The 13,444-nt window shown below is 38.7% G+C and overlaps 1 protein-coding gene across 1 annotated transcript; it reads left to right on the forward strand.

The window, feature by feature from the left end:
- The first annotated feature begins 1,592 nt into the window (after positions 1 to 1,592).
- On the forward strand, positions 1,593 to 9,047 carry LOC134731823 (beta-defensin 109-like). The gene is made up of 2 exons (XM_063612764.1): positions 1,593 to 1,650; positions 8,842 to 9,047. The coding sequence occupies exons 1-2, from the start codon at positions 1,593 to 1,595 to the stop codon at positions 9,045 to 9,047; spliced, it is 264 nt and encodes an 87-aa protein (XP_063468834.1).
- Positions 9,048 to 13,444: the final 4,397 nt, after the last annotated feature.

Here is a 13,444-nt window from a genome sequence, read left to right on the forward strand (position 1 = left end):
GGGTTTGATTTTTAATTTTGAAAATGAAAAATATTTTAAAATATATGCCTTACGTCCATATCCCCAAGAAATTCTAATCAAGTTTTAAAACTTCCAAATTTAGATAAACTAATGGTCTTTTTGGTTGTAATTTTCACTCAATGAAAATAGAAGAAACTAATTGGATAGAACAGCACAGCAGAAGCATTACTTATAGCCAAAAATGGGATACAACAAGACTGAAGAAAAAAATGCAAGACGGTGCTTAAAAAAGCAGTCTAATGAAAAGTGGGGTCGCCTCTGGGTGTCCTTAGGTAGACAGTGCAGCAGCACCGTAAAGTTTTTCTGGAAGGCTTGGGAAGAGAGGAGGAAACAGAGAAGGGCCAAGAGGAGAAAATAGAATGAGGCTCAGAATACCAAGCCTTAGTGATGTCCCTATCACCTTCCTCACTAGATCACTGGGTGATCTTGGGCAAGTTTCTTCCTTTCCCTCAGCTCATTTCCTCATCTGTAATGTAAGTGACTAGACAAGATAGCCTATGATGTTCATTGTAACTCTAACTTTTCTTCCCAAAGCAAATAGCTGGAAAAGACACTGTGCTCACAATATGCAACAAATAAAAACAAAAGATTTTTTAAAACCCCTAGTGTAACTTGAATTCTTACAAATAAGCAATGATACATCATAATTTTACAAAGCCCTTTTGTGATTTCATTTTTAAAATCATGTCAAGTTTTATTTTACTTCATAATAAGATAATGGGAGATACGGTGTTAAATGGGTTCATGAAGGAATGTATGTAAAAGACACAATAATCCAAAACAGGTAATTGTTATATTAGTAGTTCCCTTTAATGGGGGGGGAGCAGATAAAAGAACGTTAGGAAAAGCTTCATAAAGTGGATTATACAGAATGTGCTTTAAAAGAGTTTGGTGTTTTATTGAGTGGGGAAAGAACAATATGGGGAGTTATTATTCAAGGGTTAAAGCTATACAAAATGAGTCAATTACAGAGATAGGCTCCAAAACATAGTACCTATAGTTAACAATGAGGTATTTTGTATTTAACAATTTGTTAAGAGGGTCGATCTTAGGGGTTCTGACAACAACAACAAAAACAACAATAACAAAGGGACGTAGGAAACATTTGGAGGTGATGGATATATTATTACCTGGATATTGGTTGTGGTAACAAGAGTAATATATATGTGCAAACTTGCCAAACTACATCCATTAATTATGTACTGTTTGTGTATAACAATTTTACTTCAGTTCCTACTATATTGCCTGGTAAACAATAGATGTATAAAGTAAGATCAATGATTATTGCATGTGTGTGTCAAAAATAGTGAAGAAAGCAGGTGACAATAAAGACATCCTGAATCTTTGGGAAATAAATAGCATTCACCTGCTTTCTCATCCATTGAGATATCACCACATTTATGTATTTGTGTGTCCTTGGAAGTTTCCTGTGGGAGATTCAGTTATTCTCTTTTCTTTAGGCTCTACTAACCAAGGACAAATCACAGACTCAGAGAGCTTCATAAAAAGGCCCAGACACACAATGCCCAGAGACTCCAGGCTCAACCCACATTGATGCCGGCCCTTCAGCCATGAGACTCCATTTGCTTCTCCTTATTCTCCTTCTTTTTTCAATTATCTTATCCCCAGGTAAGTTGGTAGCTGATTACTATAAGGTTCTGCAGATTAGCAGGCTATATCCCTGGCCAGACAAGATCCTAAAATCAGTCCTGTGGGTTCAAGAACCTAATATTTACAGCTTCACTAGGATTATAATAGGGAAAAATAGAAAAGAGACTCATTTAGCAGTAGCTCCTGTTGATAAGATTCCATCCATGTCTTTTGACCTAGTGAGTGGATATAATAATGGATGCTGCTGAAATTCAATCCTGTCAGATCAAACTGCCTACATATAAATTTCGATGCCCCACCAAGGCATCTCAAGATACAAAGTAAGGATACAACAGAATGTGACCTCAATGAGATGCCTTTGTGGGACATGGAAATTTATATGCAGCAACTTAGATCTGACAGGATTGAATTTCTGTGGCATCTATTATTATATACACTCACTAGGTCAAAAGAGGGATGGAATCCTATCAATAGGAGCTACTGCTAAATGAGTGTTGACACATCTGAAAGATTTTTTCAAAGAGATAAATGGAAAAATTATAATCCTAGAATAAGTGAAAATTATATGAGAGACTTTTCAAAATAAATTATGTTTTGTGTGGTTATGAATAAACAATGATTTGCAAAGTGAAACTGAGGACTAGAAAGCAGAGTTAAAGGAACTTCAGACAAGTGAATTAATAAGGAGGAAATGCACCAAGAATTGCTGCTCATGGTATATTACAGGTAACCACACAGAAATGGGTAACACAACTTTCAATACAAAAATGGCTAAAATGTAATGGGCTAAGCATGCATTTTGGGGGCTTTTGGAAAAAAAAAACAGCATAATAAACCTAAAGAAGATAAAGGGAAAACTATAAATACAAAATATAAATTAATGAAACTAATGAGAAAAAACTAGTATTTTAAAAAATGTTTTTCAAAAAGTCTAATAAACTTTGTAATAATCTGGCAATACTGAACAAGAGAAAATTAGAACATGTTTAAAATAACTACTGCAGGAATGAAAGGTTAATATCAAAACAGATGATTCAGAGATTCAAATAATTTTTAAATTTGTATATTATATTCCCTCTTCACTGTGTACTTGGGGATTTTCCTGCTGCAGTTCACTATATCATGACTGTGTCATCATTTTTGATGCTAGTAAATTATTACCGTCAGCATACAAATATGCTGTTGTTTTTCTGATCTAAGAAAAAGAATGTCCTTGCTTTTCTTCTGATGCCAGCTGTCATCCCATTTTTTGCTCTATTTTTAAACAAAACATCTTAAAATAGTTGTCCATACTCTCTGTCTTCAATTCCTCTCCTCTCATTGTTTCTTAAATATATCCCAATCAGGCTCTCTCCGCCTTTTTGATCATGCTATTGACACCACTTTTGTCAAAGTTACGAATAATCTCCATATTGCCAGATCCAATGATCATTTTTCACTACAATTTCAATTGGCCTATTAGCAGCATTTGACATAAATAATCACTTCCTTCTTCACAGTATAGTTTCTTCACTTGGCTTCCAGGACAGCACATTCACTTGATTCTCAGCTATCTCACTGGAGCTACCACTTCGACTTCCTTTGTTTCTTCCTCATCTTTTTGCATCACACCTCCTATTGGAGAGCTCCGGAGCTCAGTTCCTGGTCCTCTTCTCTTCTCCCTCACCACACACTCTTTGGAAGGGCTCAGCAAGTCTCATCCTTTTAAATTCTCCTTTTGGACCTCCTTTTGAACTCCAGGCTTATAATAAATTATCCAACCGCATAACTGGTATATCTACTTGGACACTTAATTTCAAAAGTAATGTATATCCAAAATTAAACTCACGATTTTCCCTCAGAAACTTCTACATACAGATTTTCTCTTCTTGCAGAGTGCCATGGTCAGCATTGGAGCCTCTCTTAACTTTCCTGTCCACTTTCATCCTCAGCAAGCCTCTATCTCTGCACCTCAAGAATCTCTCAGGGCTCCCATCCCTTGCCCAACCTCGGGCAGTAGCTGCCTCACACTCAGTGAAAGACCAGAGAATCTACTTCTCTCAGCTACCTGCCCTGCCCTGCCTTCAGACCTCATCAGGCCTCTCTTCTTATGCACCTGTGAGAAAAGAGCGTGAAGGGGGTATTCTCTCAGCTCCCCAACTCACTCCCCAGTAACAGAGGATTTTCCACGATTCTTACAGTGAGATCTTTACCTTGCTCTGACCTCAAACTGCAGCAGTTCTTACATGCCTGTCCCTCAAAAGTGTCTCAGGTATTTCTCCCGCTCTCCATCTGATCTTACCTAGGAGCACACAAGATAGGTCATGAAAAAACCATTAGTGGGGCCGGGCATGGTGGCTCACACCTGTAATCCCAGCACTTCAGGAGGCTGAGGCAGGCAGATCAAGAGGTCAGTGGCTAACACGGTGAAACTCTATCTCTGTTAAATACAAAAAATTAACTGGGTGTGGTGGCATGCACCTGTAGTCCCAGCTACTCGGGAGGCTGAGGCAGGAGAATCACTTGAACCCTGGAGGCAGAGGTTGCAGTGAGCGAAGATTGTGCCATTGCACTGTAGCCTGGGTTACAGAGTGAGACTCCGTCAAAAAAAAAAAAAAAAAAAAAAAAAAAGAAGAAGAAAAAAGAGAAAGAGAGAAGGAGAGAGAGAGAAAGAAGGAAGGAAAGAAAGAAAGAAAGAAAGAAAGAAAGAAAGAAAGAAAGAAAGAAAGAAGAAAGGGAAAGAGAGAAAGAAAGAAAAAGAAAGAGAGAGAAAGAAAGAAAGAAAGAGAAAGAAAGAAAGGGAAAGAGAGAAAGAAAGAAAAAGAAAGAGAGAGAGAAAGAAAGAAAAAGAAAGAGAGAGAAAGAAAGAAAGAAAGAAAGAAAGAGAAGGAAGGAAAGAAAGAAAGAAAGAAAGAAAGAAAGAAAGAAAGAAAGAAAGAAAGAAAGAAAGAAAGAAAAAGAAAGAAAGGAAGGAAGGAAGAAAGGAAGCGAAAGAAAGAAAGAAAAAGAAAGAAAGAAAGAAAGAAAAGAAAGAAAGAAAGAGAAAGAAAGAAAATCATTAAAGCATTAGTGAGTGAGAGTGAGTGTGTTTGGGCCCCTACTGATGCTAAACTATCACAAGCCCACACTCAGCCTTTCAACATTTGCTTGAGGTTCACTTGTTTCCTTCTTATCTCCATCAAGGGCAGCTTCCTCCTTCTGCTGCTGCAACTCAGGTACACACAAAGCATCTGTGGATCTGTTCTTTTTTCAGTAGGGCTTCATCACTCTGAATTTAAGTTAACTAGCTTTTTTTGAGACCTCGGCTCTGTCTTTTAAAATGAAATCTGTGATCTATAGATTATCCAGCTTATTCTCTTTGTCAGGGCAAGAGCATTTTTCTATAACTTTCTAAATTCTATACAAAAGTAAAAGTTCACTTCTTTTCAGAATCCCCCCATGTCAGAAAGTATTACTATTATCATCAGTTTAGTGATATTTATGGAACTCCAAGTTGACTCTGAGATCAGCTTTTGGGTTAAATTCTTTCCTCCTGATATATAGCCTTTGAAATTTTATTTGCTGCAGACCTCTTGGTAATGAACAATTTTAGTTTTTATCTGTCAATTTCATATTGTTATTTTTGTTCTTGAAAGACAGCATTACTGAGTACCCAATCCTATATTAACAGTTATTTTCTCTCAACATTTGTTGATACTAGTTTACTCATTTTTAGTTTTTGCTTCACTATAATATTCAGATAAATATTATTTCATTATAAATTGTCCTTTTTTCAATGTTTGTATGGTCTGGTGTCTGGTTTTAATGTTTTATAATTTAAGGTGAATTTATTTTTATATTATCTGTTAGAAATATATTCTTTGAATCAATGGATTTATACTTTTTCCTAATTTCTTTTTGAGAATCTCTTGAAATGGTGAATCCTCTTACACTTCTCTCCCCACATATTTGAATTAAATAAATGTTAGACCTTGTGTTTCCATGCTACATTCTGGGTATATCATTTAAACAGTTTTTTCTTTACTAATTATCCTGTTACCTATATCTAACATATCATTAATAACTTGCATTTATTTTTAAATTTTTTTATTCAGACCTGCCTTTTTTTTTTTTTTTTTGGAGACAAGAGTCTCACTCTGTTGCCCAGGCTGGACTGCAGTGGTGCAATCTTGGCTCACTGCAACCTCCACCTCCTGGGTTCAAGTGATTCTCCTACCTCAGTCTCCTGAGTAGCTGGGACTACAGGTGCCAACCACCATGCTTGGCTAATTTATATGTATGTGTATATATATATACTTTTTTTTTTTTAGTAGAGACAAGTTTTCATCATCTTGGGCATGCTGGTCTTGAACTCCTGACCTCGTGATCAACCCTCCCCTTGACCTCTCAAAGTGCTGCGATTACAGGCATGGGCGACTATGCCCAGCCAGACCTACCCATTTTTTCTATCATCTATATTGTTTTACTATTGTTTTTACATCTTTGTAATAGTAGATTGTTTCTTTAAACAGTCGATACACAGCTGCTTAATAATTTCTCCACATTGACAATTTCAATACATTTAGTTTTCAAGGGTTTAAATGTGCTATTCTTTTCATTAACTTTTATTCATGATGTCTTGCTTACCTCATCATTTTTAATACTGAACTCATTGCTCATCCTTAATCTGCCATCATTCTACGGTCTGAAATGAAAATGCTATTATCCAAACTTCCTCTGTGAAACTGACTTAACACTTTATCTCAATATAGAAGTTCCAGGATTAATGAACTGGAATTTCTGATGGCCCAAGAGTCAGTAGTACCACCATTAGCATTGCTGATAATAGCAGATCTTCCCAGAAGATCTGGGAAATCCTCACCCCCCTCCGTCAGCTAGCCAATACAAAGTGCTCAGTGTTCAAGCTCCAGTTCACAGACTATTTCTGTGTTTCAAAGAGGAGATATTTTAAGAACTTGCCTAACCATTTTCAAGAATAGAAATGTTTCAAAGAGATCCTCTAAAATGTATTTGTTCGATAGCAGCAGTCATTTGAGAGCAGCTAACTTGCAGCCATGGCCAAAAGCCTAAATCTTTCTTTCATTCTAATGACACCTATTTTGTGTCTTTTGGAGATATCTCAGATTCAGATGTATTCATACTATTCTATGATTTGGGACACTACTATAGATTCTCCAAAATGTTACAACATTCCAATGGTATTTTGGGAGGTATAGAAGGAGAGGAAAAAGAATGGGCTCAAGTCTACCCTGACTTCTTTTCTTACAACATATTTCATTGTCCAAAACTTTTAGAACTATATTAATACAGAATTGACAGTAGGTATTCTTCTTTTCCTTCTGATTTTAATAGGATTGAAGGAAGTGTTTTGCTATGAAATTGCTATATGGGTTGTATTCCGACAAATTTTGGCTTTGTAAAGGCAATATTCTTCTCATTATTTTTAAATGTTTACCAGGATTCACAGTATTATTTTCAATTCTCCACATTCAAAGGCATATTTAAATAACTTGATGAAATGGGCATATTATATATGTTACTCTGCTATGGAAACAGAAAAACCACCACAAGATTATATTCTAGATACTTTGTACACCAATCGCAACATCTTTTTTTTTTTTTATCTAAGACAATCAATTCTTCCACAGGTGGGAGCACATATATTAGCATCGTTTACTACTTGTAGTTTTCACTACAGACTTTCAGACTTATGGTGCCTAAAGGAAATACAATGCTTCTAGCTGGGTTTAAAAGCTACAAATAAACAGAGGAAATATACACTATTTTGAAAGTACCACTTGAGTGTTATGTATGTATTTCAATATTATGTTGCTAATTTTAGTTGTTCAAGGTTAAAGAGCTTAAATCTCATCATGCATTCCTGAATCACTCATTACTCCCACACATACATTGTTTGATACAGCATAAACCTAAGTAAATAAAGATGTGGCAAAATGAAAAAAATAAAATAAAGTTATACCATTCTCATCTAGGAATGGCATCAGTAGACAGATGTGAATAAAAGTAATGTGATTATAATTTTAAAAATCATATTTAATATAATCCATTTATTATTAAATGAACATTAAATTACTTAATGTATAATAAACCTTTAACACACTGAAAACTCTCAATGCCGAGTGAGATCAAAATGAAGGTATTAACTTTTTTTTCCTAGTCTTTGCTTTAGTTGTTCTTTCCACCAGACCATCACTTTATTTTAAGGATATTGTAATAGCACAAAGCCATCAGCTTTACCATTAGAGAGATGTTCATTAAATTATCTTTGTTGTAATCAAGGTCATCTGGAGGAAATAATGGTCTGAATACAATAATAAATGTTAAGCTTTCTAGTATTTTCCACTTTTAGACACAAATTGAAAGAACCATTTATAATGTCAAAAACACACTTTTTCTAACTAATCTATTCTATGACTAAGCCACTATTAGCAATTAAAGTAGATAGATCAAATCTAAATGTGGAGAGAAAAAGTAATTTCTACTTATGTTTGAACAGATGAAAGCATGAATAAATTGAAAGCCTGAAATATTAGCTTGGGGGAGTAACGTCACTTGGGGGAGCAGAAGCAGGATATACCAGCCTTTAGCTCTACACCCTCCCCCCAAGAAAAAAATACATAGATAGCTATGTACAAACCAAAATAGCCCTGGGAGGGTTCAAGGTACCAATTAAGAAACTATGGCAACATAGTGAAGCCAAAAAAAAAAAAAAAAGAGAGAGAGAAAGAGAGAGTGAAAGAAAAAAAAAAAAGAATAGCCACATAGAACAAACAGCTGCTGAAATCAGCATACCTGAGATGCCAGAAACATCTTTTTTGGCTAGAAACAAAAGCAGAAAGGGACTATCTGTATCAGCCACAAGGTGGAACCATCATGGCCCTCAGTAACCCACTCTGGCAGAAGACACTGGCATTTTTTCCACTGGAGTAAGCAACAGCCCTTTCTGACAGAAAACCCAGAGAAAAAGATGAAGATGTACCATCTCCTCCCACATCCCTTTTCCCCACCAAAAATGCAGTGACTGTTGGGCCAAACCAGGATTGGAACTGCTACCTTTCTCAATCTGCATGTGTCTCTGACATATGAGCAGCAATCATTTCAAGAGCTCCCACATAAAAACGCTCATACTAAATTTACTCTGTTACTTAAGAGTGTTTATGGATTTACATTCCATTTGTGGACTATCTCACTGGATCTTCTTTCCTGCAGTAAGAGGTGGTTTGGTTGCTGCGGAAGGTCGCTGTCTCAATTTGTCTGGTGTTTGCAGAAGAGATGTCTGCAAAGTAGTAGAAGATCAAATTGGTGCCTGCCGAAGAAGGATGAAGTGCCGTAGAGCAGGGTGGATTTTAATGCCAATTCCAACACCACTTATTATGTCAGATTATCAAGAACCCCTAAAACCTAAGTTGAAATGAAACTGAGATAAAATAAAAATACATCAAAAGTGAAGTTATTTGCATCTAAGAATATTAAAATATACATATTAAGTACTTCCATCTTGATAACCATCTTGCATTTTCACTTATGAACACAAATGAATGAATACTAATTTCAAATATACCCAAGTACTATTTCTTTGTGAGTCATTAACAGATCTTAACAAAACTTTTAAAAATGAGAAAACTGTTACTTTTGTTTTCCAAGATGGTGTATTGAAGGCATTGTTAGTCTGCCTCTTGCACTTGGAAAGACAAAATGGTGTTAGAGATTCACACTGTGAACTTTCTTTCAAGAAGCAACACAGAAATTTAACAGGAAAATTGAAATAAGCTACAGACCATTTGAAAGAAGCAGCAGGATGCAGCTTACACCATAAGCTAGGCAGAAAATTGTAAGTTTCCACGGTGTGAGAGGGGGGTAAACTGACTCTAAGATATACACTTCCACTGGAAAACCTATCAATCCAGGCCGTGAGGGAAGGCCTTAACTCTACTCAGCGCTGGAGCTGATTTAGGGAAGAGTGGTGAGTATATGAGGAGTGGCATTGGGACGTGCTTTGAGTCTCCAACACATTCCCAGTTTCTAGCAGGATGGAGGGAAGCCATTTCTGATTCTACCTCAGAGAGGACCTCCTAGAAGTCTGCCACCTAACTCAGATGGTAGTCACAGGTTGAGAGAACCTCCCAATTGAAATGTTTGATATAATCTTGACTGGGGACTAACTGCCCAGGCCAGAACTGAGAGGTGAGTGGGAAGTGTGCTGCAGGAGCAAGCACAGGAGCTGGGGGCCCCTACTATTCAGGTGGATCAGGAAAGGTGTGGCCTGAAGGTTGCAGTTGCTGTCGCCATATGACAGGCTTATGGTATGGATCAGTTTTCAGTTCTGAGCTCCGACTTCTTGAAACTTAGCTAGCTACTCCCAGTGGAACACTGTGGGTGTGAGACCTGCCTTGCCAAGTGTGTGGGAGCTGGATGGGGCTAACTACCAAGCTGCTACTCCCCATTCTTCATATGGACTCTCCTTGTACAGAGGCAGAGACAGCTTCACTTCTCTCTGGAAAATTACCCCAGTGGCCCAAGAACTGCCTTCCAGTTCCCACTGGAGCCACTGCTTGTCCCACACGTAGAGAGCCAGAGCATCACCTTACCTAACCTAGTTCCCACCTGGCTTTGCTCAACCACCTACCCTGGTAGATTAACACAAATAACAGAAGAAACATTTAGAAGCTCTATAGCTCCACCTATTTCCTGAGACACCAGAGTGCCTCCCATGGGTAACATAAGGCAAGTCCAAATCTCACCGCTACCACCACAGCTGGCAGTCTTTTGGAAGCACCACCTACTGGCTGAAGTCCTACTGACACAGTGCTTTACAGCATCTGCAGGTAGAATAACATAGCACCCAGGAAGGAGAAAAGTTGTGAGTGACCACAATTGTTACCATTGCTTGCATCACTCTGGCTAACCAGGAGGCCCTGAGTCTGTCCATGTGATGAGTTCATTACTACTACAACTGGCATTTGAGAAATCCAACACACAACACACTAGGACTATTTATAACCAAGGAATCTCTCAGAGTCTACATCACTCCCCTGCTATCCCCATCTGATCAGCTGCTGATACACGCTGCTGTGAGACTTGAGGACAGATTACATCACTGGATCCATTGCAGACATTCTTGAGCACCAGCCTGGTGTGCGGCAGCCCCACTGGGTAGCTAGACCCAGAGAAGCAGCAGCAGCATATGCAGTAATCTGAATTTCAGGGACTCCTGCTCTGAGGAAAGAGGAAGCACACCACATCAAGGGAGCACCCTAGGGACAAAATAATCTAGATGGCCTTGAGTCCCAGAACATTCCACTTATGGGAAGTTGTTTGGTGGTTTTTTTTTGTTTTTTTTTTTCCAGCAGAAGAACATGTGCATGCTAGGCTCAGCGAGGAAAGTCTGTAGCTATATTCCATCAATCAGGCAGCCTTGATGCTCAAGAAGGGTCTTGGAGAATGGAGACTTATTTTCCATCTCATACACTACTGCTGACACAATAGTACTGTGCTCAGAGCCAGTGCACTGAGTTGAGCGGCCATAAAACCTACTGAGACACCAGCCACGACAGCTAAAGGAGTACTTGCATTACCACTCCCCCAACCCCAGGCAGCCCAGCTTGCAGCTCCAAAAAAGACCCCTTCCTTCTGCTAGAGGAGATTAGAGGAAAGAGTAAAAAGGACTTTGTCTTACATCTTGGATATCAGTTGAGCCACAGTAGGATAGGGCACTGATCAGGGTCAGAAGGTCCCCATTGTGGATGTAACTTTTTTTTTTAATTTTATAGGCTGATTGGCAGAAGAGACTTGTCTCAAATAAGACTTTGGACTTGGAGTTTTGAGTTATGCTGGAATCAGTTAAGACTTTGGGGGACTGTTGGGAAAGCATGATTCGTTTCAAAATATATATAAAAGACATGAGATTTGGGAGGTGCCAGGAGCAGAATAATATGGTTTGGCTCTGTGTCCCCACCCAAACCTCATCTCAAATTATAATCCCCACATATCAACAGAGGGACCTGTAATCGCCATTTGTCGAAGAAGTTTACTTCATGCTATCCTCACAATAGTGAGTGAATTCTTAGGAGATCTGATGGTTTTAAAATAAAAATACAAAAAATTAGCCGGGCGTGGTGGCGGGCGCCTGTAGTCCTAGCTACTCGGAGAGGCTGAGGCAGCAGAATGGTGTGAACCCGGCAGGCGGAGCTTGCAGTGAGCCAAGATCACACCACTGCACTCCAGCCTGGGTGACAGAGCGAGACTCCGTCTCAAAAAAAAAAAAAAAAAAAAAAAAAAGTAGGAGGTTTCTTTTTCTGTGCACTCACTTCTCTCTCCTGCCACCTTGTGAAAAAAGGTGCCAGCTTCTGTCTTGCCTTCCACCATGATTGTAAGTTTCCTGAGGCCTCCCAAGCGATGCAGAACTGTGAATTAATTAAACATCTTTCCTTTGTAAATTACCCAGTGTGGGGTAGTGTCTTTACAACAGTGTAAAAATGGACTAAAACAGGTTCCCTAAAGTATTCTGAGTCCCTTTGGAGGCAAGAATCTCTTCATAACAGCATGGTATACTGATGAAGTACATCCTGATCTTCTCATGGGCTGAGAAAGAATTTATACATACCCTTTATGTGCCAGCAACTCTATGTGCAGGCTTTTGAGCCCCAGAACGGGCTTTCTTGCCCCATCTAGTCTATCCAACTCAGTATCTCTCATCCACACTGGGATAGGTCCCAAATTGCTGTCTGTTACCCACCTGAGATAACGAGATGTTGTTAAATCAGGTGTGTGTGACCCTGATACGTCTATCTGGAGTGGCAGGAGAGGGTCTATCTGCCCATGAGAGTCTCTGAAACATTTCCTAAGTCAGTTCAGAAGCTTATTGATTCACCTTTGCAGGCGACATAGCCATGAGAAAGGTCTCCAAAAATTCCTGACCTTCTGGAAATTTTTAAAGTCTCCACAGGTGTCCAGAGGTGACTGTAGCTGTACTGAAAGTCACTGCATGGATAACTGGCCTGTTAAAGCAAATGCAAAATACGCTAAGCCCACTAGGGATACCCAGAAGCCATGGTATTCAGTTAATTTTTGTCTTTCTTGCAGGTGGGAGAATGCTGAGGATTATGCCCTCCTATAGCCAGTGAAGGTTATGCCAGTGCCTAGATGTACCAGTTAAGAGGGGCCATGGGAGAGCAGATGGCAGAAGGGTAGCCAGGTCCTTTTGCTGGGGTTTACTGAGTGTCATGAGCTCTGCTGCTGGGCAGCATGTGCGATTTCTTACTCCTGCCATGTTTTCAAGAAGCCTTGCCCCATCAGCCAGCTGTCCTACCTCCTGAAAGCTGGTGCATGTTTGTTAGCAAGGAGATCCAGAACAAGAGTCACTTTAGTATTTATTCATAGGCTGAGACACCTGAGATTTCCATAGAGTCCCCATGTGTGCACATGCCTACCTGCAAGTTGTTTTTTCTATTTTTTTGAATGTTAATCTTCACCTTCTGGAACTCGATATTACCCCATGTGGCCAAATATGGGATAATCGCCAGGGGAAACGGTTCTTTAGGTCCCAAGTCTACAGGGTTAGTATTATTATCAATATTAAAATTATTAATTATGGATATTAGTATCATAATAATCATCATCATTCCTGTTAATGCACATCAGTGTTTATTATTACTATCATTAAGATGGTTTATTAATGTTATTATTCAGTAATAAATGTTTAATTTCTCCACTCACTCAGTCAAACTGGAGTCTGACTCCAGATATGACTATGGATATGACTGCATATGACTATGAGGGCTGCCCTGCAGATATAGACATGAACAGCTGTCCC

This window comes from Symphalangus syndactylus, chromosome 11 (genome assembly GCF_028878055.3).
Source record: "Symphalangus syndactylus isolate Jambi chromosome 11, NHGRI_mSymSyn1-v2.1_pri, whole genome shotgun sequence".
NCBI lineage: Eukaryota > Metazoa > Chordata > Mammalia > Primates > Hylobatidae > Symphalangus > Symphalangus syndactylus.